Here is a 27,945-nt window from a genome sequence, read left to right on the forward strand (position 1 = left end):
ATGATAAAGATTCAAAACCAACCAACTTGTACCAAAAATGGCTGCTGTAAATATAAAAGTTGTTTTCCGCTAGATGGAGCGAGTTCTCAAATATCAAACATGAGAAGAATTATTTACATTTTGTCACAATAATTCCAAGACACACATCGCTTTGAGGTAAGATAACGTCGTTTGGTAGTTCGTTATCAATACTGCCGCAAACATTTTTAGATTTGTTAATCACAGTCCGAAACTAAGTTATTCGTTCGCATTATTTGTGATGGTAAACAAACTCGAGTGCCGTGTGTTTGCTTTTGGAGGTCTTTGGCAAGCTATTAGCGACTTTACGGCCAACTAACTCCGATAATCGCTAAAAATCCTTTGAAAAACGCGTCTAATTATTACCGAGATTTGCAGAAGAGATTCAAATTTTTTGTTGTATTTTTCAAGTGGATAAGTTTTTATTTATTTTTTTCACTGCGACAGCTTTGATCTGTGGTTACGTCATCCAGGTAGGGTAACCGAAACCAACAGTTTAGGCAAAATTTGCTTTATTTCAAATTTTATTCTGAAATCCGGAAACACAGTTAACATCTCAGTTTCAAATTTAAAAGATAGCTTACATTCAGCAAACCTTCAATTTTGCTGAGGAGATACTTTGATAAGTTTTCGAAGGCGTTTTATAGAATTTTATAGTTTTACTAGCGTATGCAAGAGTTAATACGTGCAACCATGCACGTAAGAGTGTCCAGAGGGTTGCATTAATAGGCTAAAGATTAAATTGAATCTAAACTGACCACTTTCAGTTAAGTTTCTTTATTTCTGACCGAGCCAAAAACACCACTTGGAAATTTAACAGTGGTCTAGAAAAGAGTAGAAACGACAAAACGGTAAACCTTGCTCGGGACCATAATGACATACTGTAGCCAACTGTGAGTACAAGAGTTTGGCGAGGAGGTGACACCATAAACAATTTAGAAATGAAAAAAGTATCTCAAAATAACATGTTCGAACTAAAAAACGAGTTAGACAATTAGTGGTGTGTTAAAGAGGGTGTTCATGTTGGTATGGGAACGAAGTAGCGAACTACTTGTTCTCTTGTTACCTTTAGTTTGGTTTATAAAGGTAATTATAATAATGTGTATTTTTATATAGCGCTCTCCATCGCAGATGTGTGTTACTCCTCAGCGCTTCGCAAAGCAGCAGAGAACCTTGAAGAAAAACTCTAGAAAGAAGAACAATTGCAAGCTGGCAATGCATTTTTTGAACTTGAGTTGAATGAACCATGGATTACGGAATAAACCAAATAAGTTTGAGTTAAAATATGCTTTGATGTGGTTTTACAACAGTTTGGTTATTATTTAATTGCAGTCAGAAACATAGTTGACATGAGGCCCACCGATGTCTCTTTGCAAGAAAACTGAACCTCTTTTTGTTATATTTCACAGTAAAAGTACAAAATTTGCGTACGGTATAAAATTTGGCCTGTGAGGTTTCGATCATGTTTGCTTTCTCTGACACAAGTTACACTACTGGTCATAACTCCCAACTAGAAAAACTCGTCGTTAATGCATAAAATTGATGTCGAAAAACGTTGAAGCATGTAAAAGAAGCAATTTTGTCAGATGGGTTGTAGATTGATCTTGCCGGTTATTGTTTTATAGGCTATGTTTCTCTCTTTATCAGTTTTCAAACATCAGACGTAAAATAAAAATTTCATAACATCGCCAATGAAAACAACTCTTGGTAGTAATTTCCTTTGAAATCATCTCAGTCTGTCTATTTTGTGGGTTCTACTTTCCATCAGACAACTTTTGTCGATCAAACGTCATAAGTGAACGAATTACTTCATTTTGTTCGTTTCACTGCTTCCATGCTTCGGTAACTTCTATGGAAGCTCTCAGCGCCGCTCCAGTTATCGTTCTTGCCCCATTACCCAACCTCGAAATTGCCTCAAAATGGTGCTTCGCTTTCAGTCTGGGATTTATCAAATGTCGGAGATGCCCAGTGTTTTAGGATCGTAAAATGACAAGTGAGCAGATTCACGAGTAGTTCAGTTCAGTTCAGTTGTTTTTATTTCTGACCATCATATCAAAACAATACACGTCAACATAGCAAAGGTCGATAAAAGGGTAGAGGCGACAAAACGCGAACGTTAAAACGTGCTTGAGACCGAAGTAAGTTATTGAGTTGAAAGAAATTTGGCACGGTCGCAACACCTTCAGAAAAATTTAAGATATAAAGGGAAAATAAAAAAAGAAAATGTTACAAAAAAAAACAACAAATAAACAACATATATTTAGGCTATAGCTTTATTAGCCCACATAGCTTTAGCTGATATATTTAAGATTTATATGGACAGTTGCTATGAAGATCGGCCATGGTGCGTTATCAAGAGTGCTGATGGTCGTAAGGGGAACACGTCTTGATGCGTTTAGCTCATAGCAAAGAAGAGCAAGGCAGGCAAAGAAAACCCCACAAGAAAACCCCACAAGTAGAAAGTTGACGAGCAGACAACAGATTACCATACTAAGTCTTACAAGTGCAGTTGCTAAAAAGTTGATTAGTATAAGCTATTGTTTAGACTACGATTAGGACCAGCAATAAAATCGCTATTAATTCTCTCTTGCAGAGCGCGAAGCTGGTGAATTAAGTTATTGAAATGTGCATTTGCTTTGTTTGCGCTGAAAACTTATTAAATACACAGACTCACGGAAGCCATAGAATAAAACGACAAGTAAAATTAAGTTGGCTAACAAAAACCCAGATTCTTCACTGATATTAAACACACCATTTCAATGCGTGTATTGATAGAAAATAGATCAAAGAAGTTAGTCTTGTTGTGCACTCCAACCTTGCCGTGTTTACAAAAGAATCTGTGGTGTTCAAAGTAGATAGCAGCTCGTTGAAAGTGCCTCAGTGCGCGAGATGGTTTGAATGTAAAAGCGGTCAGTTAGACCTATGGTTAGACTCACAGTCAAACGGCGTAATTTTCAGAATAGAACAAAACTTCTTCAAACAGACCCTAATGTGTTCCAATACAGAATAAACCTCTGTTTTTTAACTTTCTGTTAATCGATTTTTCGTTTTTACAGACTAGAATTAAATCTACAAAGTCTTCACTGATTCCTTTCAAGCTTAAGTGAAGGATAACTGTGAAAACATTTATTTGATAAACGTTTTGGTGAAAACTCTTATTTAGATTGTGACTTAACCATAGGTAACCAGACAAGAGTCAGCTACATCGTCATGTTATCTATTGTGAATACAAATGTCTGCATTTTTTTCATCAGATTCACTTCAATGTTTCCATTTTTGAAATATACCTTTGGAAACCCGCGTTAATTCGTGCGAGTATTGTACGTACAAACTTTCAAACTATGTCTTTGGAATGTGAAGAAGCTCTGTGTAGGCTTGTGAATTATTGTCTGAGATAGTACTTCGTCTCAAGATATCTTGTCTTGACTAAAAGATTTAGAAATTTGGCGATGTTTGGGTACCGTTTTTGACTTTTATCAACGACGTGTCACTTTAATTTTTTTGTCTATTTTATGGAGCTTTTACCCACTTAGTTCAAAGGAATGGAGGTAAAGTGATTTAACGATCAACCTAGAGGTGAAGCGCAACGAATGTGTTTAAAATCACAGCAGAGGATGTCTGAACAGAAATTAATTTAATGAAATTAAATTTGCTTGCCCGCCGTATGTTTCGGCTGATGAAAGCTGCCACTTTGCTCCATTTGATCAATTTGTTAAGAACAAACCCCATTGCCTTAGCCTTTTTAGTGGAGATGAGCTGTTTTTCATTTTCTTGTCGTTTGTCAGCAGTGGCCGAGATATTTTGCCATAGAGCATCATCAAAAGAGCACATGTTGTCTGGTTTGTGAAAAGGTTTGAACTGGTTTGTGAAAGCATTCGAAGCGTAAAAAAGGGAGATTTAAAATCAAAGTGCTAATATCCACATGGTGCGTCATTCTGCGTCATATGCAGCGTCACTCTGAAGCTGGTTGGTTATTGCATTGTTCAGAGACCGAGAAAGCAACAACGGTTTTGAAGAAAAATTTTAAAAATTAGTCTTCATTTACATTTGCACACGTAGGGTTGATACCAGGTTGATTTGTTTGCACATTTATAAACGCTACTCGATGTTACTTCGTTGTAAAAGTTGTTGCTTTGGTTATTTTGATATAAATTAGTCCAACGTGCACTCCGGTCATTAGAAATCCGAAATAATTCAATCAATTGATTTATCGCAGACAAAATATCGGTCATCAGTTCAGTCTGAAAGCATAAAGTTTTTGTTGTTGATTCAACGTTGCTTCATGGTAAGATCACCAATCCACAATGAGTGCGATTTAGAACGCACTGCTGGATCGTCTTCGATTGATTTAGTGATGTAAACAGACCCAACAGATAACATGAACACAAGTAGACGTTGATCTCGATTCTCATGGCACACAGCAGCAGGGGCGGATCTCGATTTTCGATACTTTGTTGTGCTTAATAGAGGCGTACTATGAATTGTATAAAATTACGTAGCCTACTTCACAAATTCGCCTTTTTATGCAATATTTTCACGCTTCTTTTTAACCTAGTATTATTAGCGTTTTTTAACAATAAAGCAATGCATTCATAAAATAAGTCTCAAAACTCATTTGTGTTGACAGTGAGAGGAATCAGTTTTACAGCTTTTGAGTAAACGCTGTATGAATGCATTTATACGCTTATCAAACACTTCAGAATACAAAGCAACTCTTGCTTTCATCATCAATTTTCTAGTCTAGCGCAAACAAACAAAGTTGGTTTGTTGCGCCGGAATGTAGGCCGCTGGGACAAAGGCAGCCACGGTCGCCCATTGTGTTGTGCAGTGCCACGAGTGAAATGCATCACTTGACAGCATTCCATCTAAAGTGTTTTCCGCCAAACCAGCTTAAGAATTCAGTCACGTTTTCTTGCTAGTCATTCCCAGCAAAAAAAAACACTTTTCAAGAGGGGTTGTGTGTTAAGAACATCGAAAAGTGCAATGTCTGAGTAGCAAGGATTAGAGACTGTGCACTTTTATACCAAAATTGTTTCAATACTTAGTACAGTTTGGCTGAATATCTCTCTCGTCCCTGTGCTTTAACTCAATGCAGAACTTGAAGAATAGTCAGATAATAGGAAGAAATATCAAGTTTTTGTAAAAATTTAGAAAAGGCTTGATTCGACTGTCGCGTTTGAAAAGTTAAATTTATAGGTCTGAAGTAGTTTTTAGGTTCTACCTACCGCTCGAAAAGGTTTACATTTTGTTCTGTGCAGCTAATATTCACCAATAATTTTCATTTGTTCATAGCTGGTTGATGTTTCTTGTACATAGTTAACGTTGCTTAAAAAATGTATGATTACCACTTGAGGTGTAACCACGATCTACTAGAACACGGCCAAATATGCTGCTATTTGAGGAAATTTTTAAGAGTCTGAATTGTTACAATCATAGCTATGACAAACCTGTCATTTTCCCATTTCCAGAAGTAAGTAAAATAAGGAATATTTGCACCCAGACATATGTTTGGCTTGTTTTGACGGAGATTAGATATGTATGTTAAGCACAATTTATGCAATAATAATGTAAAACATGTAAGACTTTCTAACTGCATCCTGGAGTTAGTCTCATCATACAGTTTTTTGTATAGCAGGATCTTTTGCAAATAGCCATATTTTACTTGCGAAATTAACCTTGGCGAAAAAGAAAACGAACTAAAGTTTAAATTGGCACGTCAAATGAACAACTTACAACATAGAATCCACAAAAAAAATCATTGATATTTTTTATGGAACATAGAATTGCACCAAAAGCGATACACCAAACCATACTACCTTCCGGGTACAGTTGGAAAGTCTTACATATTACATTATTATTGTGTAAATTGTGCTCAAGGTACATACCTAATCTCCGGTTAAACAAGCCAAACATATGTCTGGGTGCAAATATTGCTTATTTTACTTACTTCTGGAAATGGGAAGATGACAGGTTTATCATAGCTATGATTGTAACAATTCAGACTCTTAGAAATTTCCTCAAATAGCAACATATTTGGCCGTGTTCTAGTAGGTCGTGGTGTAACTAAGACATACTTACATTGGATAAACGTAAAACATTGCTGTTCAAGGATATTCATCACAACTTCTACCTGTCTGTAGTATTGCATATTCAAAGGATGCGTATCGCTTTTTACCATTCCGTTGTAATTATTTTATTCACAACTCAATGGGATGTAAATGGAGCTTTAGACTCTGGATTATTACCAAAAAAGCACGTAACAATTGAAGTAGGCCTACTATCGGAACGAAAATTAACAAGACGAAACTATGAAGACGATCCCCAGTGTGAACCTATTGAGGTTGAGATCTGTCAAGGTCTTGGATATAACTTGACAAAAATGCCAAACGGTTTAGGCCAAGAACGACAAATTCATGCAAAGATGGAACTGCTAACGTATACTCCACTGATTCAATCCAACTGTTCAAGACAGTTGCTATTCTTTTTATGTGCGGTTTATCTTCCAATGTGCAATGACCGAAAGCCTGAGGATAAGCCGATCGTTCCTTGCGAAAGCATGTGCACGACCGTTGAGAATAAATGTAAACGAGTGTTAAGACTTTTTGACTATGCTTGGCCCAGTGCATTAAATTGTTCCCAATTTCCTCGTTACAACAACAAAGCAACGATGTGTATGAAAGGAGAGGATGAAGAAGACAGCTTTCCCCATCAGCCAACGATACGACACACTACACCTGTTTATGAAAGTCACTGCAGGTTCTTAAGCTATTTAGGCTAAATCTTCGACTTATTTTACCATGGTCACCTAAAGTGGAAAGGGTAAAAATGCCACAATTTTAATTTCAGAAGAAACTAAGAAAGCACGTGTTACCATCCCCACCAACACTCCGGTCTTCCTATAAATAAATAAAGTTTAAATAAAAATAAAAATTAGATTGAGATGAAGTTTCAAATTAGATCTTTCTTTGCTTAATTAGCATAAAAACTTGTGTGGTGGTTTAAGAATGGTTGAATACTTTACAATTTAGACAATACATCAAGGACTTCACGAAACGTTCTTCCTGGATTTGTGTTTGAAACCCCTGGGCATGCATACTGAAACCTATATTCTGTAACAAATTGAGTAAAAATAACTTAACTTAGTCTGTTGTTCCACCACAATATATTTTGTGTAGACAACCTCAGGTTGAAGTAAACAGTGTAAAGATGAAAAAAACATGCGGCTGGAAGTGTGGATATCATCAAGGGATGTTTGCAGTACGCGATAAAGAGCTGGCTGACTTGTGGATGGCTGTCTGGTCTGGACTATGCTTTCTCAGCACAACATTTACTGTGCTTACTTTTCTCTTAGATGCGTCTCGCTTTCGGTAAGTTTGAAGTTGTGTAGCGGATTGTAGCTTATGATTTGTTAATGCGTGCAAGTTGGAGGGTGTAGGTCAGGGGTCGGGAACCTTTTTAGATTGGGGAGCCATGGGCTTTATTTTTGTAAATGTATTTCTGTGAGAGCCATATAATGCTTTAACACTTACAAATCAACATGTAGTGGCAGGTGATGCGCTGTAAAAGTGGAGCCATGTGTTTACTGAAGATAAGAAAAACAGTGGGGAGTCTGGGGGACCTTCCCAAGAAAATTTTGAAAAAAATCATTTGATTTGGTCCATTCCGAGCGTATTGCTAGGTTTAAATTCTAAAGAAAAGTTAAAATTAAACTTTCTGTGAGCCAGAAGCCGTCAAGAAGAGCCATAAATGGCTCGCGAGCCATGGGTTCCAGATCCCTGGTGTAGGTTGTAGCAATTACTTTTAATAGTATAAGTGCAAAAATTTCTGCTAATGCAAATCAGAAATTGCCTTCACATTTCTTGTATTTTGCGTAACATGTTTGTTGTTTAGTCCTAGTGTGCCGCCGATTTTAAGTGTGCCGCTAATGATAAAGGTTGCGGAGCACTTGTTATCAGGCCCGTAACTGGCTTGGAGCACTAAGGGGGGCAACAAGTATTCTAGAGGGGGCCCAACTTTTACCTTCTGTATCATGTACGAAAACGACATTTGTACAAAATGTGGGTATATTTACGCAAAAACATTTATCGTAATACAGCGTTTACGTTAGCATAGATTATCATAGAAACAGCAGCGTGAACTGGCATTATAGAGTGAATTATATGCTGTAGCTTAAACAGTTATAATGACGACAGCATAGAAATTGTCTTGAAAAGCAAAATCATTTTTAAAACATGCCACCATCAACTAGTGATAAAATGGTTAAAAATTGGCATAGAAACAGCAGCAAAATTTATGATTTTGTAGTTGATTCTTTTGTTAGTTAATCCATTGCCTTTCATGAACTTTGAGTTCGTTTTAGTTTATTTACATTTTCCTCTAGCACACTGCATAAATCACACAAAATATACTTGGCCTATGCGTAGAAAATAGGCGTTGAACCATGATCAAATAGGGCTGCAGTCGCTGCACCTGTCACTCATCGTTTTGTAAATAATTGTAACCTACCATGCACCTCATTTTGTCTAGTGCAGAATTAACAATCATCTCTTCAAGATCAATCCTTTAATGATAATAGTGAGATTCTATTTCACACCATCAGTAAAATGTATCCTCGCCATAGATATAGGTTAGGTCCTACCGCAACAGAAGGCGTGGAAGGACTTCACTGAATCTATTAACAAAAACGTCCAGGTCTATTTTCTCGGTCATTTCCTTTTCAAACGCCAACAGAACTAAGTTCATCTGGAACATAGACCTGCGTGTAGGCTTGTCTATCCAAGATTAGACCGAGAAGCCACTCTCACAAACCGCACTACTGGACCCGAATGATGCCACAGTAGCGGCATGTTTATATGCGTTTGGGAATGCCAGTCGTTGATTGATTCTAGGCTACAGTTCTTTCAGTACCGTACTGTATTGGAATCCCGGTGTTTTGCAACTTCCACATGGTCATGTAGGAATTGTTTTGTGACTTGCAATTCCGCCTCTGATGAAATATCTATCTTCAGTTTCGTATGTAGTGGAATGAGCGATTCACGGTCCAAGAAGTTTTCCATTTTTTCTTGAAAGGGCACGAACAGATGTGTAAAACCATGAATTGTCTGCAAATCTGAGTTCCAAACTGCAGTAGCCTATAGAAGCATACCTAGAATGCAAATGCCAAGGTGGTTGTCCGGTACTTTAATAACGCTGAGTGGCAGTCAACTGCACAGTATTCTGGAGACTGATCGGCTATCACACTGCTTAGCTCAGTTGGAAACTGGTGTAAGTCTATACCAGTTCGGATCTTACCAGCAATAAATGTTGAGTCTGTCTGTTTAACAAAACATTCGACCATATCATTAGACACACAATGTTTACAATTAAACAACACCAGAAAATTGAGTATAAAACTAAAAAGTTAGCGAACAGAGCTAATTAACATATTTTTTTCCAAGGGGGGCCTACATTATCGCAGGGGGGATTCGCCCCCCTGCGCCCCCCTAGTTACTGGCCTGCTTGTTATTTCATCCACTTTTAAAAAGTGCCACCCGTTTTCACTTTCCAGCAGTGACTTGGCGTGAAAATGAAGCTCCAACACTGAAAATTTTCTTTTTTACGTTGATTTAACGTTTGCAGACGTTGAATCGATTTTAAGTTTGAACAGTCATCCTTCATAGCACGGTCTATTAAACATGCTTCAAACCATGTCTGTAGTTGCTAAGCTAATACTTTCTGACATTTTTGACGTAAGATCGTCAATTACACCATTAACGACTTTGAATGCGATCAGACTGGATTTCTAAACCATGTTTTTACCATATGCAAATAATGAAGTTATTTGTGTTTATTTTGATAAATTAAAGAAATGTTATAAGATCATGAAAAACTGATCCTAAAGAATTGCAGCCCATCCAGACAACAAATGCCGTTTTTACATTGTTTCAACGTCGCCGACTGGAACTGTGAAACTATATTAGCAAGCCACTTTTTTTTGGCTGAGACTTTACTATCAAACATCATTTTTAGGTATCCCGAAAGACCGATCATGTTTTTAGCCATATGCTACAATATATACAGCATCTCATTCATTATTCGTCTACTGATGGGAAGAGAAAATGTTTCTTGTGAAAGAAACGAACAAGGAGAAATGTTTTTAATTCAGGTTGGAAAAAGTAGTAATGTGTGATCAGTTTTGAAAAAAATTGTTGCAGTCAACACTCAACAGTGTTTTTTCCCAGCCTAGCATCGAAAAACTTTTGCATAAAATTGAAACCGAGTCTTGCCTATCTAACTTTTAATTTTAAAACTTTTTTATTGGCGTAAAGCGTAAACTGGTCTCGTGCTAAATACTTAATACTATGCAGTGACTAAAGTTCAGTATTATGAGAAAGTTTTGTTTTTTTTCCACTTTTCAGTGTTACAGAACTTTAACTTTGATGTTTAAATTTGGACAAGAACACGGAAAATAGTACAAAACGCTGTAAATTCCTTCGGAAACTCACTGAATTGATGATACAGATTACTCAAAGAAAACTTGCTTACATTTTACGTTGCAGAGAGGTTTGGGAAACACCGGGTGCACAATCATTTTTCTTTTATCTTACTTCTTTGGAATGGCCAGTTGTCTCTGGTGGGTAATGTTGACACTGACGTGGTTTCTTGCAGCAGGTAAGTTCTTGATAAAAAAATCATTTAACGTTTAATTTTATCATGATTGATAAAATCACCCATTGCAATGTAGTACAGTCATCGTTACACATTCAATTATGTCAGTTGCATAGCCTAGTGGTGGGAATCCGAAAGGGCGGCGGTTCGACACCGTTCAAGAGCATGTACCTGCGTCTTTGGCAGGACACTTATCTATAGGCATGCCCTGAAAGTGGACACGAAGATTGGCTTCCTTGCCTTCCCGTCCACTTAATCTAAATCTTCAACTACCAGTCGTCAGCCGATACGGCAAAAAGAATCATTAGAATGATGTATGTATGCAAAAGGATGTAACAAGTGACATCTGACGATAGACCTGTAAGACTACTAATCAACTAATCAATCAACTTCGCTAATCAACAGTTTGGTAAACGTAAATCGTGTATATATCCAGTTTTTACCATTTCGAGTTGGTATTGATTGTTGATTATGGTTGCATTTTGATTGGTAAAAGAAGGATTGTGTGATTTTGACACTTCATCCTGTCGTGGTGTTTACTATGGTAAATGAAGAAAGTTTTTGCTATGTGAGTCTTGAACAACTAGAATGAGTGGCTATTTAATCGAAGACAATTGCTTATATCATTGGGTTATCTTTTCCATTATTTTGTTTCATTGAATGGCTTTTAACTTCTAAAGATTACGTTGTGCTTTCAGCGTACCAATGTTCCCTTCCACTGTTTCACAATACCATATTATACTTTTTTAGAAACAATAATCTTTCATCACTTCGTTTTTTTTACTCATGAATGAAACTTACGGCTTTGTTAACTCTGATTCATATTCACAATCTCGATATTGTACACGGGTGAGCCAGCTCCACCTCTAAAGGAAGTGCAAAATGAAAGAAGAAAGCGAGTGTCAGAGTAGGCGAACAGTTTTGCAAAATTTTTAAAATCATGACACATTCATCTGATGTGAATTAAGCGCCAAACTGTTACAAAATGTAAAATCTTTGTTTCTGTGTCTTCCTCACGTCTTTTTGTGTGATGGTAGGCTACGTCGTCTTTCGATCAGTGTTCGGTTTGCAAAACTGCAACGTTTGAAAACAGGGTTTTGACAGGTTTAGCTGTGATTACGCACGAAGTGACGTGACAGAACTTTATTCAAACTTTTTCCTTTACTATTTTTGTATTTTAAAATAAAGTATGAAACAACTGCAGAATTGAAATTACTTTTGGATTCACTTTTAATGAAAAGAAAGCCACCTAGAAATCTCATTTGCACTACTGTGCATTCACATGGTTGTTTTTACCTGTAAAATGTGGCCAGGATACACTTACCAAGGTCAAGCAAAAGCTTTCTAGCAATGACATGTTCTGAACATAGAGAAAATGGAATGTACAGTTGCACACGCGCTTTTATACATAAGTGGATTTGAAACGAAACAACCCCAAAGATTTCAAAGCTTGTTTTTGTGTTGAACATGGTTTTGATTGTTGAACAAACTCCTCCTCGTTGAACTTACTTTGTTTGAAACTTTTAGTTTGAACTCAGTAGTTGTCACAAGTGGTTCTGAATTTTTTTTTTTCTGTAAGAAATGAATTAATTGGACTTTTTGCTAGAACAAAATACAGTGAAAAAAATTTGTTGAAACTATTGATGAGATGCTCAACCCTGTTGTATTGTTGTGTCTTGCCTATCTTTGGTACAAAAAAGCAAACTCTCTTCCGAAACTATAAGCTGAATATTGTTCGACATGTTATGAGTATAGCCACAAATTGCTGCTTTGTATTGGTTTATTTGCTTATCCATTGTTCAGTTTTAAATATTATTTGCTGTCATATTATAACTGCAACTTTTGTTCTATCCTACAAAGTTGGTCAAAAACGTCGTAGCATGAGATTGAGGTTGTTGGTTTCTGACTCACTGATAGTTTTTTTAAAGATAATTTTTGACGACAGAGCTGGTTAATCTCCAAGACTTTCTTCCTATCCACCATAGCGATTTTCGGTTAGTTTTTTTCACTTTGATGCTTCAATTGGAGTAAAATGCGACTCGTTTCGCCCATTCGTTATCTTTAAGAGTCGACGTAAATTTGGAAGTCGTGGCTTTTGTTCATCTCAATTATGACTGATACACCGAACAAGACATGAAAGGCTTTCTTATCTTGGTCTCTTAAGCTCGGCTCATTTTGTTCTCGTTGCTTGTTATCAATGACTGAATTAGTGGTTTAAAAATATGTCTTTCTCCATCAGCTAATTCGATGGCGTTTTGCCTGGTTAACATTTCTAACTGTTGGATCACCTGGAAATTGCGGCACGTACAAGTTAATGACGGTATTTACCGACAAGATGCAACAAATGAACCGTAGTCTCACTCTCCAGAATTGCTTGAGCTTTCTTCAGTTTTTGTGTGCCTGCCCACCAGTAAGCTGGTGTGTCTGATATTTTCAACACAGTTTTATTGTGATTGTTCTCTTGGGCGGAACTAATTTTTTGGTAAGTAACCATAATTGCTCACTTTCATTTATCGAAAAGACCACTCGCTTTTTGGTTTATTTTTCCAAATTCTAAAATTTTGTTTCTGAGCTGGAAATATTGGTAAAGCTTGCAACCAGACAAAAACCTCATTTGCGATAGCGGACTTTCTTAATGATGTCCACCAGGTAAACTCAGACATGATTGGTGTTTAAATTGACCACCCGAAACTGCAATCGCTAAACTCCCTGCTTTGACAATAATCCAGACAGCAAATTAATTATTTTTTGATGTATAGTAAATGGAAAAAACAAAAGGGAACACTGTTTAATCTTTGTAGGATCAAATCAAATGTTACAAACAGTAACATTGGTTTTATGTTCGTTTACTGAACAATGCAGTATGACTTTGCGTGCCTTGTATACCAAAAGTTATTCTGAAAAATGATGACTGCTTACATTTTGGCCAGGCATTTCTACAGTACAGATGCAAAATCAACAACTGTGGTCGCTGAATGACTTGCCTCAGTAGATTGAAATGTAAACTATGATACAAGTATATGATACAAATCTTTTTATTCAAACAACAATTTTTTGTTGCTATCAAAAAGTGGTGGCTACGCCCTCGATCAGTCGGTCTCCGTTCGCGGTGCTCAAGTCCATGTTTAAGCTATGGTTAAAATACAGAAATGATAATTATGACTCATTTTCAAAATTAAGCTAAAACCGCCCGAAATGTGCATTGACCCATTGCGAACTTACGCCCTTAACCGTTCTTAGCAAGACATTTTTGCCATTCTTAATTAAAAATACTTAAAGATTTTGAGTCAAGCCTGCTTTGCTGAAGAGCATTTCGTTTGACCAAGCAACCAAAACAGGTTCTGCAAATTACTGTGCAAACAAACAAACTGGTCTATCGAATAGTCAAGCAGTTTATGGTCGATCTTGCTAACCACTTCAAAATTTTAGTGATCGGTCTTCGTCTGCATTTCTGCATCGCTGTGAAAGTAATTTACAAAGTTGACACGCATTCCAAGTAACTTATTCTTTGAAAATCACATTTCGAAATGTAGTTTCAACGTTACTAAACCAATTAAACGAAATCAATACAGATGGGCTTTAGAGTCGGGACAATTCAAAAGATAAATGCGCTACACAATTAGTCTATGTCAACTCAAAATTAAAATTGCTAATAAAAATAAATTTTATGGTCCACGCTCAGTCTGAAAAACAACTTACTATGTTTGCAGTCGTACAAATGAAGCGTAGAGTTAAAGTTGTTTAAGATTAACGAGCAGCAAATGTCTTCTTTTCCGAGGTTTTTGTTCTAATGCGAAACACATTTTCTTTTATTTACCCACTTCGCCTATGTTAGCTTTCCTGTCAATTGATATTTGATTATTGAAACGAACCTTCAAGTTGTTAGGCTATTATGGATGTTAAACTAAATTTTTCTGAGTTATTGTACCATTTCCGAGATAAATTGTTGCCTTTTTTGTCTTTGTAAAACTTGTTAAAAGTTTACAAGAACAAAGTAATGCCAAAACTTGCTTTGTCAAATGAAACCGCTGGCTTTATGCATGGAGAAACCTAGGTTTTATTGGCTGAAACAGTAAGTTGTACTAACTTTGACAATGTAGCCTACAACTAGCTTAAATCTTTTGGCATATGATGGGGTTGAAAACACCAAAGCTTTGCCCAATGCTCACAACGATTCGGCTGCATTTGCATTTTGCGTTAAATTTAGATTAATAGTCTGGCCTGTCAATTATAAAAACTTACTTTAAAGCTCAAAAACAATTTTGTTGCATTATGACGCGTTAATGTAGCTTTAGGTTAGTTTGTTATGCGATTTTCCAATTTGCGTTTTTAATGGCTACAAGGGTACTACTACTGTACAAAGTGCCAAACAGTACCGTTGACAGAAGGTCCAAGCGGTACTTTTGGGCCCGGGATGAAGTTAGGGGCCGTAATCTTTCCAAGGAGCTCGAGAACTGTAGCAAACCACATTCTTCTGAATATAGCACATTTTTCTTAGAAGTGTCTTGATTTGGGTCCCGAGGGTTTCATTGGTACCGGGCCCAAATTATCCTCAACGACCCTGGTGCCAAAGAAGCAACAGTTTTATATTGTTTTGCGTTTGCTGAATTCTTTTTTTTGCGTTTGAGGCTGCCACAGATCACGTTGTTATATCCAGGCGCAGCAGCCAATAGATTGTGTGTTCATCGAGCGTTGTTAGGTCCACGTGTCTATCCTTGGGTCGGTATACAGGACATTGGTAGGTAATGTGGTAGGCAGTCTGAAAATCTGAGCCACGTGCACAAGATGGTGAGTAGGCAAGACCCCATTGGAAGTTAGAACATGTTGCTATTGAAACGGACCACCCCAGTTGATCTTCACCCATTCCTTCCGAGATAGTTCTGCTCCAGGTGGAGCATTGGTTTTGGGAAGGGCCGGGAATTGAACTGGTCTCGCGACTTCTTTCATTGCTCCTAACTTCGAAAACATGGAAGTTGGAGTTGCCGATGCAGCATAGCGGAAAAAGGACATCGAGATTTCCAAGGGCTAGGATCTTTGGAGGTGCAATTTTAGGACAATCTTGGTTGAGGAGGTAGTCATCTCTTGCCATAGCTTGTAGCACCAGCCTATTTACGTAATTTTCCCTACACAGCCTAGCAGGGGGAATGCCTGAATTTGATAGTACCGGCAGAACTGTACATATGCACAATGTACTTATTGTGAATTAGAATTAGAGCTTTCGGTCTGCTCGACTTCCTTTGAAACACAACTAGAAATTTGTCGTCCGATTAAGGTGCTCACTTCAAGCAAAGATCAACATACGACACCACGTAATAAAAACACAAATCATGTCTTCTTCAAAGAGATTGTTGATTTACACTCTTCAAAAAGTCTTCCGTGTTTGTCATTCCGCAGCGTTTTGCAACAGATCTAAAAGAATAACCTTTTTGATCAATCTCAAAAGTTTGCCTTTCCAATTAATTTGTCGACTGGTGTTTGTATTTTTACTTTGCTAAAAGGGAAAATGTTTACTACCAGGGAACAAGCACCAGCGACGATTTTTATTGTAATGTTAAGTTGCATGTCAACTTGAAAATAGAAATGCTTTTACAGTTAAAATTCCTCCTCTGAAATAATAAAATTCTTTGGGAACTATTGCGTCAGGACATGTAACATTTTAACAAATCTGATCACTCGGTTCTGTTAATGTGCCGTTCGTGGTCACGTGCCGCGTAGTGCCGCGCAATAGGTGCTGGTAGTATTTATTGCGAGTTAGCAGTGAAACCTTTGGAATCTTTTTGTGTTCTGTTATAGATGGTGTTTAATGACACCGCCACTGAGCGATGGTAAACGTTGTACAGTACAAACTATCGGTGCAGGTAACCCTGGAAAGAGAACTGCAGCACTTTTTAGCTTTGCTTAAACTATGTGAAAGGTTTCAACCAGAACAGGTGCAAAATGTTGGATAAGAACAATAAAAAACCAAAAGCAATAAAGCACTTAATTTTTGATAAATAAAATTTATGAGAAGAAAATGTTAAAAAAAACAATACCAAATCTAGTGGTGGGGTTGGGTCACGTGGTTACTGTTAAAATGTTTAAGCTACATAGCCCCAAACCTCAAGCTAAACTCATCCGCCATGCAGACTTACTTTCTACATTCTTCCTCGTAAAGCGTTTTCGGAAACCAGGTTGTGTTGCTCTCCCAATGACTTTTTTCGTTTCGCTGCTGTGTCGTAAAACTAGGCCTAACCTCAAGTTATATGTTTTGCACAATAACGTAGGTTACGTAATTTACGTTTAACCACGAAGCTAAGTTTTACTAATCGGTATATTAATTAGAGTTATCTATTCGTGATGTGTCTATAAATTTTTTCTTTGCAAAAGTCTGCCACTGCTTTGTTGTTAGAAATATGTTTGCCAATGTACAACAGTTCGGTCTTAGATTATTTTTACGGCTTCTATTAGTAGCCATAAAATACATTTATAAATTTTGAGCATGTTTTACAATTTTTAACCAGTTTGTTAGCATACCTACGACCTACTTTCAATGCTATTTTCTGAATGACACAAGCGGACAATAGGCCCATATGTTGCTGTCAATTTCGTCGTCTTTCGTGGCGTCTTTTCCTCTCTTAGATGACCTTACGATTTGAACCGTTGTGTGCTAATTAAGTAAAATTGTGTACTCAGGCAAGGCTAAACGCCTTTCGGTTATAAATTATTTGATTGTTGAACGGAAGATTTCTTTTGTCTGATTCATTTTTGAGGCCTTCGTCTCTCATGGCAAAATCAGTCATTTTTACGTCTGCAGACCTTGAATCAATGTAAAAATGACGAATTTTGCAATCTGGGTCGTCTCATAGCAAGCAATTTAATTTCCATCTAGGGTCAATTGAAGGGCGTTTTTTTAGGGTTGTCTTCACATTATTCAATGTTGTTAAATATGTCACATGACCTGCCTTGCTTGCGCAGCTATATTCATTTCAATACTGTACTGCATGCAACGCAGCAATGTATATTGTGCAAAAAATATCTTGCGATTCAATTAAACAATTTAAATAGACGACAAATATTATTCCATTAGATTTTTGTAACGACACGAAAGCTACATTTGTTTGGTAAAAAGTATGCAAATCTTTTTTCCAAGTTTCTGATGCATTTTTGGATTACGTTGTTTTTGTAAAAAATCCACATGCTGTGTATATGCCTTGGTGTATATTGAGACATGACACTCAGTTTATCTGCCCATACAGGTGGGATCAATTGTCTAATTAATTATTTTTGATAACTTGTCTCAAGCTTGTCTTCCACCAAAAATTGCTTCAAAACAGACTTTACAAGTTTGGTTATAGCATATAAAAAGTAGCTACAACGTTTTTGAAAATAATGTTAAATTGTTACGGCTTTTATGGGCAGGTTATGTTAACTTTGTTGTTACCGCAATTTATCCATGTTTTGTGTAAACTGATGAGAGGAAGACATGGTTTTGTTGCGATGCGACTAAAAAACTGTAATGAAACAAAAAAAAAGTAAACAGGAGACCTAGTCTGTTTTGTATTGAAATTTTTAAACGTTGTAAACGTTATGTGTGTTATTGGATAGTATAAATTTTGAGGGAGTATGTTCAGTTTTTAGTTTCAGTCCACATCTACCGGCATACAGTGCTTGTTCAAGTGATGTGAAATTTCTGTAAATATTTTTTTACTTTTTTGATTTTCGGAATACATCCGACATATCGCTTCTGATACCCAAGTGGCGTCAGCAATTTCAAGATCTTAATATTGAACTAGTTTAGTGTATCACAGCTTTATTTATATTCTTCAAAGCTTAATTGAGCGGCTATAATTCTTCTTGTTTTGGCTTTTTTCCCCACTTCAAGTGGGGTCGCTGATACAGAAAGTAGTCCTCCTCATCACTTTGTCAGCAGCATCTTTTTCTTTCACTCCAACTATTTTTATAATCAACTATAATTTCATGTGTAAAGGCAAAAACGACAAATTTTTTACAGTAGAAGGATGCTTTTTGTTATGCACGGTTTAGGCACTGGGTTTCTGTTCATTTGATTTATAGTTGAACAACAGCGCATACAGAATGTAGCCTACAACAAAGCGTGTTAAAAATTATTTCCAGTCAAGTTGTTTGTGATTTGACCTTACGTATGGCGTTGCAATAAATTAGTTTTCAATACAAATACCTGATTTACTACAATTGCCTTGTACAGGCGCGGATTTATGGGGCGGGCCCAGGGGGCCCGGGCCGCAAAATTTTTTTCCCACGAGATTTCTGTATTGATTCTAGTCACTCTAAAAGTAAGATTTTCCGAAAGTGTTTTGAGAGATTGGTTGATTCAAATAGCGAAATAACTATTTGCCAATGAAATTCAGCAAAGATAATAAAATATAAGCTTTCCCTAACCCCACTTTTTTTTCCCACTTTAACTACGACGGGCGTCGAACCCTCGTTCTCACGATCACTAGGCAGAAGATGAAACCACTGAACCAACCGTGCCAACGAGAAAATGCTGCATTCACACGCTTTTAATACAAACTTTTACCAAAATATGTAAATGAGACAGAAATCTCGTGGGAAAAAAAATTTCGCGCCCGGGCCCCCCCCCCGAAATTTTGTGAGGAATTGTTGAAATTGTATGTTTCCGCATCAAATGGTTTGATATGCTTCTAAACAGCTGATGTTAGTCCCACGGCGGACTTAACTTACCCCGGGGGGATAGGTTTTTGTTATTATGGTTGAAATTATCCATCGATCAGACTCCGTTATTTTCTTTCATACAACTTCAAATACATTTTAATAGTAACATTTGTCGGAGCTGAAACCAACGCTGAACCAAATGGCGTCAGTTGCAACAATCTGAAACCCCTGAATGGCTCAGTGGCGTAGCCAGGGGGGGGGGGGTTGAGGGTTTCAACCCTCCTTTGGCACGCGTGTGACGTCACGATATTGAGAATGATGCTTTCAGTCTCTTTATGTCTCTAAAACAAAGTTTACTTAACTTTAAATGAAACTGCATTAAATGAGCGAGTTTTGCCAATACCAAACATTCAAATATCTCAGCCAGGAATTAGCAACAAGAAAACATAGAGACTTAGCTTTATTTCCGAAAAATGCCGAAGAAAACATGATCTTATCCTTTTGTTATGCCACCGGACAGCACCATTTTATAGGAATATTCATACCCACATTTTTGTTGAAAATGCTCTCAGAATGCACAAAATTTAAAGTAAATTTTCAAAATTTTCAGGGGGAGGCCCCCCAGACCTCCGCTGCTGGGTGTCGTCTTAGGCGAACACGCAGGCGGGCTTTGCCCGCCCGACGTCATAAAAAAAAAACCATTCAAAATTTCTAGCCACGCCACTGGAATGCCTGTTTTATAGTTTTTAGTCTTCTTTATAATTTCAATCAATTACGTATATGCCTGCAAACATAAAATATATCCAATTGGTCATGGATACTCCATGCAGGGTTTTAAACCAGATTTCAAGTTTACTTTGCATGCTTAGCAATTTTTATTGAAGCAACTTTTATTTTTTAAACATTCACAATTGATGAAAATGGCTGTTTTAATGTCTATTTTATATCATATCTAGGCTATATGTCGTAGTATCATTGTTGTTCATATGTGCTTCATCTTTTTCTTTCTTTTTAATTGATTTTTTCAAATTTTCTGGCCCCCCCCGAAAAAAACTCCTAGATCCGCGCCTGGCCTTGTATGTTATTAGCTGTTTAAGTTGTGCTCAACTAAAGTAACGTAAAAGAATTTCATAAGGTGTGGACTGTGGATAGTTAACAGTAGTATCAACTATGCAAGATGTATAATTTTATTTGAAGTTTTGATTCCTCTTTGAAATGTCCTTCTTCGTTGCAAAGTAAAATGTCGACAGTCATGTTCAGCTTTAACACTGGCTTCAACAAGCAACTACTTCTCTTGATTTCGATTTTACCACGTTGCTACAACTTCAAACAACTTTCATTGTTCAGCAAATTGGCATGTAATTTTATTATTTTCGAAATTTCAAGCGCCTAATCTAAAAGGATTTTCAATGATTATGAAGATGGATTGTGTTTAGTGTGTTTGGCAATTTAGTTTACATTTTAAATTTTTTCTCTACTTTTCAGGATTGAAATGGTCTCACGAAGCAATTGAAATGCACAGTTCGTATTTCCATCTGGTGGCGTGGTCGTTTCCTTCCATAAAAATCGTCATTGCCCTCATCATGAAACACGTATGTTGCCACTTTTTAAGCAGAAAAACTTATTTAGTTTACTATCAATGTAAATGAATGTGATGTTTCATGTAGTGGAATATCACATAACGTTTTAGTTATTCAAGTTGATATATTAAGATAAAATCGTAACTTCAAATAGGATAATTATGATAATGTATGATTTTATATAGCGCTGTATTCATCTTAAATATGCGTTGCTTCTCAACGCTTTACAAAGCAGACGGTGTCAGTGCAGTGCATAGAGGCACAGTCGGGCATAAAGCCGAAATATCATGGGCTCTATCCAAGGGGGGGAGGGTGAGGGGGTGATCACTCCCCACTCATTGAAGTGGGGGGTGACCTATGCAAAATTACCCCCCCCCCACTCATTTGGCTTTGAAAAGGTTTTGTGATATTTTATTGATCAAATTTAAAAAAAAAAAAATTTCGGCTGTTATCACTTTTTTTGATTTGGTAACCTTGAACTACGAGACAGGCGTTTGCACTGTGGAGTTTTAACTTGGTTAAACGCTTATCTAAAATGCCTTTACTTTGTGAAACCATTTGGAAACCCTGAGCACGTTGATGATCAATGAAGCTGATGTTACATTGGGGGTCTGGGGGACGTAGCCCCCCAGAAGTTGAAATGACTATGATGATTTTAACCCACTGTCCAAAATTACCCCCCCCCCCCCAATTCTAAAAGTGGATAAAGCCCCTGCGAAATATGTTCAATTTGTAACTTAAAATGGTTATTAGCCTACTGCAATTTATAAACTTAAACTTTACAGACTTAAATTATAGCCAGTGTTCTTCCCAAGTCTCCATTTATCAAAAAGCTTCCGCTTTTGAAACGTCAATCAATTTGACGACCGTACTCCTAAACCGTTAACTTATTTATTCAATAGGTTGATGGAGACGAACTGACGGGCTTGTGTTACGTAGGAAATCAAAATAGTGACGCTTTGACTGGATTTATCCTCGCCCCACTACTGACATACCTAGCCATCGGTACCTTTTTTCTCGTCACCGGTTTCATCAGCTTGTTTCGTATCAAGTGAGTCAATACACGGTTACTAAACACTTTGAAAATTAAGCATGTGAGCAAGGGCGGATCCAGCTAGTCATTTTGGGCGGGGAGCGGTTTCAATAAAACACAATGCTGTGTAGGTCTGCATTAATCCCACCTTGTATGTAAGTGCAGTAATTTCAACATTTTCAAAAAGGCTTGCTCAGGCTTAAATGCATGAGCGTCAAAGTAGCAGCGGCGTGTTTCTCTACACTACGTCTAGGGTTTGGTTATGCGGGTCCATGGAGATGGAGTAGGATGTAACTGAACGATTTAAATATGAACCGTAGCTTTATACGATTTAACACCTCTTGTTCCCGTATTGCGAGGGTCAGACTGTGCAAACTAAATAAAAACACGTTCCCGAGCTTGACTTTTTAGTAATCTTATTCAAATAGAAACAAAAAAATGCAAGTCCACCAAAAATCCTTGCCAACTTTAAATAATAGCTGTACAGGTGGCTAGTAAACAAGCTATTAATACTATCACTCAAAACGAATTAAAACATTTCATGTACCTTTTTGTTTTGGATGAGGAAAGACAATTAACATTACATTTTTACACATTTTACTTGCATACGAGACCCTAAAGTTTTAAATTTTGCATTGTTAGCGCTTAAAGCTTTAGCCTACCGTAAAAAAAAGAAGAAAAAAAAACTGTGACTGATAATGCCATAGCTGCAGAAGTAAATGATAGAAAACGACACGAAAAATACCCAGTAAACAAAGGTGTCTCTTTTTACATTGAATTAATATTTGCAGACGTAAAATCTTTGCAAAATGTACCAACGTTGGTTGAGTATCCGGCTTGATCTGTGACAAATCATGTTTTGAATGGAAACTGTAGTCTATAAAGGCAACTTTTAGAGCTGAGTCTCAATTCGTTTTGATTGTGGAAACACTTTGTTCAGTTGAAGTTCTAATATCAACAAATCATTCCATTGACTTCGTGTGGTAACTTCACGCTTGACGATATGGTCAAAGGTCATCAGATAGGTTGCTACTTAGTATTTTATTTCACCCTTAATTTCATTAGCACTGCCCATATATGGAAGGGTGATGATTAAGCACATGGGAAGCATAACTGCAATTGCTTCGTTGCGTTAAATTGATGTGAAATGACGTAAAATTGAAACAAGTCAGATAGGCTACATTTTGCAGAAAATGTTTTTCTGTTTAAACATTTGGGAAACTCGCTTTTCTGCAGAAGGGTTTCTCTACGAACTGTTTTTCTTCCAAAAAAAGTTGTTTTTTGTACAGCAAACAACGAAAGGTAAAAATAATTATTCTCTACAAAAGAACGCAGAAGTGTAAGAGCCTTATGGTATATGTTTTATCAAGTAACTTATTCTGTGAACAGTTTGTCTTTTATGACAAAGATTTTGCGTTAAAAAACAAAATATTGCTTAACAAGAACAAAATTTGCTTTACAAATGATACCTAAGTCACCGTATCTTGTTATAATAGATATACCACATACTGGTTTGTGTGGTGACCAGTAACAATGTAAATAATGCTTCAAACGCTCATTTACAGTAGCCTATGGGTCAGCATTCCGTAAAACCGTTTCGAGTGTTTTTGAATTCATCGGCATTTCAGAGCTTTAAAGGATTTCTTTTTAATTTTGTTGTTTTAACTCATTGATCCATAAACAACCTTTTTCATTTTCCTTGTGACGACATTACCAGTTTGATTTTCTGCGCAGATCGTTTATGAAAAAAGAAGGGAGCGAAACTAATAAACTTGAAGGACTGATGCTGAAAATCGGAATATTTTCATTTCTTTACACAGTTCCGGCATCTGTTGTGGTTGGGTGTTACTTCTACGAATATTCTAACATACGGTAAATAGGATTTGATTTGTGATTTTACACACGTATTTTTACAAACGTTGCAATATCTAGTACAGTGATCTTTTGCAACGCAAGAGCTACCACAAGTCCACAACGATAAAAAACAGATTAACTTCTTCATAATAGCATGATTGCTAATACCATGGAGTTTTTTTAATTTTATGCAACGCGGTGATGTTACGGGTTTGCACAATGTAAATTAAAGCAAGCGTAGAAATGTTTGAATTGAACGAATCTTGTTTTAATCTTAGCATTGAAAGACTCATTGCTTTTTTATGACGCGTATCTCTGCGCAGGAGCTGGACGAACAACGTGGATGTACGTCCCAGTGTTGCCATATATTTAATTCGAATATTCATGCAGCTGATCATAGGAGTGTTCACAGGTTTGCTGGATATGAATTAGGTTTAGCGTTTTTACATTTTTTTGTAACATTCTTGCGTACTTTACTAACTGGTAAGTTTTAACTTACCAGTTAGTTTACATAGTGATGTTATGAGTCAGAGTTTTACATACGTATCTAGACAAGAGGCCGCCGTGCCATGAGTAGGCCTATATCACCTGCCTTAGCCCATAATAAGAGTAACCGACTTAGCAGGGCTTGTCGTTTTGTCCATAACTTATAAAAAGGTGAGTCCCATACTTGAATCCAAGCATCGGGGTATGAGAAGATAAGGATCTCAAACTTCTCATTATGCCATTATAACTAAGCCTTCGGCACTAACGAGAGTAGGATGGCCAATTTCTTTCTCTCGGCCGCCTTTACTTCAGCAACTACGCCCACCCAATTTATTACACCCTGGGTAGAGGTGAACGGTGTTTTTCAACAACCAGCTGAAGCCGGGAGGCGAACCAAGATTGCATGATTGGAAAGCGAGCGTCTTATCCGCTGCGCCATTACACCATTTATCCATATACGTCAACTTAAAATGATACAATAGAAATGAAAATAAAATAATCGACTCTAACCATTTGTGGCAACTGCCCGGTGCCCATCACTTGCCGTGTCCACAGCCCTGGGCCACATAAACTATATTAGCCTACAGTTTTTGTCTTTGCTTTGCAGGTGCTTGGGTTTGGTCACGTAAAACGTTGCACACATGGCGTCAATGTTCTCAGTCGTTACTTGTATTAACTCCTCCTGATGATTACAACAGAAAAGAACAACTAGAACCGGAAGAAGAATGTGTACCTCCGTTGATGTACCAAGAGAGAAAGAAGTTTTGTATTCCTGTTATTCAAGGACACACAGTACCGAATAGTCTTGTCCATGGAACAACTGTTTTTCCTGTTTTAACAAAATCCTTGTGCGCAAACGAGCTTCCAATTCATTCTGCTGTGCCGTGCACATCGTTATCGTCAGGCAGCCACGTGGTTCACAGCGGATATCAATTGGCGACAAAGGAAGTTGAAATTGTCAGAGAGCCACTGCTCCGACCTTATAACAATCGCGGAGAAGGAACAGCTGCGTGATCTTGCTTGTCAGGCGTCATCTGCAAGTAATTTATTTCAAATTGGCGACTCGCAGTCGAGGGCGGGATAAAGTTATGTGTTATCTTAACAAAATGGCTACGGTACTGGCTTGTTGTCGAAGTTCTAAGAAATCGTAGTGGAGCGGATTGTACAGATAGTACCAAGTCGCATCATGATACCCCATATCAAGGAATAAGAGAAGTTTAACTGTTTAACTTACAATGCATAATGTTCCGAGAGGCTTAACTTTGTATTATAATCTCCTTGGTGTACGGATTCTGGCACGGCTGGCTCTAAATAATGCCCATTGCAGTTTTTAAGTAAGTTATTAAATTATGCTTATAAACAAAGACATTTGTTGTAGCCTACTGGAGTACTGGTGTAAGCATTCAAGTTTAACTTTACACAATGTTCAATTGTGGACCTGTCTACTTGACAATAATATTGATTTTCCCATTTTGCTCCGATTTCTATTTTACCGTAACGTCAGATAAAAATCATGCAAACTCTTCTGTTGTAGCCGACACGATGCAGTTTAAGTTCTTGTAGCCAGTGTCTTTGTAATGTGCAATACAAATTTCAAATGACAAAGCTTTTAAGGCCATATGGTTAGTTTTCATCTTGAAAATATTCCAAGCGTCTGCAACCCTGTCAATCTACGATCCAGACAAGTCCAATCGTGACGTATTTGCACAACCGTTTGGTGGCATGTTTTGAAAGTTGAACATTAATGTTTTTCATTCAAATTTACTTGGCCGACTTTAGCGTAAGCTACTTACTTTCTTCAGTTGATTTGAAATAGAAACTGGATTTACTTCACTTGTCTTTGAGTAATCAAATTTTCTGTTTAGTTCTAGGTGATTTAGCCTACTTTGTTTAATTCTTTAGTATGCAGGGATATGAAGTACTGCAGATGTTTCAAACGCAGATCTCTTGAAAAAATTCATAAAATCTTTCTGGTCGTACGTTTATATTGTCGGCCTGCGAGTTTACATACTGTAGCTTTTTCATTTAAATAACCTCACGCGTGTATTTTTTAAGAAAAGGATTGACTCCTCCATGAGTAAAGTCAAAAATTCCGACGGACTTCATAATTCACTTCAATCTATTGCGTAGACTTTATAATTCCGAACACAACTTTGAAACGGTTGTTCTCGGCATTGCAGCTTAGGATAGCATGTGGTGTGCGGAAATAATCTCTTCAGTTGTTGGATCATCAGCACAAACAATGTTGTTGACCGTAGTCAGTCGCCCATTTTATTATTGCATGTCTTCATTTACATTTTCTTCAATCACACTTTTAGCGCGAACAGCAAGTATTTTTTTCTTTTTTTGCAGAAGAATTGATATATATATTTTTTTCAATCAAACCTAAGCTACAAATCTGGTCATAGAGCAACTTCGACATATTTGAATCCTCGCCGGTTTGTTATTCAACCATTCACTATACCTGTAAAATAGGCCACCTACAGCATTGGTGGTGTTACCACACAATAATATGTTCTTCCGGTACCTCTTCGCTAGGATGATGCAGCCAAACAATGTTTAAAAAGACTGCATGTACGGGTTTTACCTTGCCTGTTTTGCGTTATTAAACTTGCTATTATTAAAAAACAAAAAACCTTGCCTGTAACTATAGCCTACAGCAAATTAGCCCTTCTATGCATTACTTTGAAGTCAATGAAAAGAATGATTTGCTGTCTGTCTTTTAACAACGCAAGTTCAATCCGAAAACAACTGTAGCCTATCCTAAATCACTCAATCCACCAACTACCATGGCCACTACAAAGCAATTAAGCCGAGACTCAAGCAAAACTTTAAACAGGATAAATGGAGAAACACTTAGAGAAACCATGGCAAGAATCTTCATTTAAGAATTATTTTCTATGCGTAAATTAAACAAGCAATCCAGATCATTTGCCGTAGTTGAACAAATTTTAGTGAACTTCTCAAGCAAAGAGCTTTGGCCCTTAAATTTTGTTTATTGTACCGGTTCTGTCTTCACTCAGACGTTTAGTGCTTGTTGGTGCAAACAACTAGGGGAGACTCGGGTAAGTTGGCCCAGCAAAATGAAAATTTGAATTTGTGAGCTGATAACAAAACATATGTTAAAGCGAATGCTATTGAAGAGTAGAGAATTCATCACTCTAAAAGTGGACATATTCTTGCATCAAACAAACATTCTTAGGTATATAATTTTTCAAGTTTTCCGAAAAAAATAAAATGGACCATCTTGCCTTCATGTGCGGGTAATTTGGCCCACCATGGAAGGTAAGTTGGCCACGTGGGAAACATGTCCATCTACGGTATATTAAACAGTGGAAAAGTTCTCTTTCTCCCCAATTTGATTTTCTTTCTAATTATTTCTTGGTTTTATAGAGGCATACATACCGTACATAAATTATTCTATGTATGCATTCATGTATGGTTTATAATAAAATCTACTATTAGGCTATAATGCTGTATTTTACCTCAGTAAACTTTTTTTACATGAGTAGCCTACACCAAATAAGCTTTCGAAAATAACAAAGGTTGTATCAAACATCATGTAATTGGAACGGCATGCCTTTATTCCTAACGATCTGGTCACCTTAACGATACTGATAGGTGGGACCTTGTTTGCAATAGGCTACAAACCCCATTTTTGCATGGGTACCAATATCGGAACATTTTTTAATGTAT

The 27,945-nt window shown here is 37.1% G+C and overlaps 1 protein-coding gene across 1 annotated transcript; it reads left to right on the forward strand.

The window, feature by feature from the left end:
• The first annotated feature begins 6,146 nt into the window (after positions 1-6,146).
• Positions 6,147-26,076, forward strand: LOC145777217 (frizzled-4-like). The gene is made up of 9 exons (XM_082588543.1): positions 6,147-6,774; positions 7,194-7,385; positions 10,027-10,162; positions 10,557-10,668; positions 20,782-20,888; positions 21,779-21,927; positions 23,644-23,781; positions 24,087-24,175; positions 24,857-26,076. The coding sequence occupies exons 1-9, from the start codon at positions 6,176-6,178 to the stop codon at positions 25,261-25,263; spliced, it is 1,929 nt and encodes a 642-aa protein (XP_082444669.1). The 5' UTR covers positions 6,147-6,175; the 3' UTR covers positions 25,264-26,076.
• The last annotated feature ends 1,869 nt before the right edge of the window (positions 26,077-27,945 follow it).

This window comes from Aplidium turbinatum, chromosome 9 (assembly GCF_918807975.1).
Source record: "Aplidium turbinatum chromosome 9, kaAplTurb1.1, whole genome shotgun sequence".
NCBI classification, from domain to species: Eukaryota; Metazoa; Chordata; class Ascidiacea; order Aplousobranchia; family Polyclinidae; genus Aplidium; species Aplidium turbinatum.

What these genes read in the sequence shown, in the direction of transcription:
- LOC145777217 (XM_082588543.1), top strand. Translation starts at nt 6,176, where the DNA reads ATGCGTATCGCTTTTTACCATTCCGTTGTAATTATTTTATTCACAACT. An exon ending in GTTTATGAAAGTCACTGCAG is followed by an intron (nt 6,775 to 7,193) that starts GTTCTTAAGCTA and finishes TATTTTGTGTAG; the next exon opens with ACAACCTCAGGTTGAAGTAA. An exon ending in ATCAGCTTGTTTCGTATCAA is followed by an intron (nt 21,928 to 23,643) that starts GTGAGTCAATAC and finishes TTTTCTGCGCAG; the next exon opens with ATCGTTTATGAAAAAAGAAG.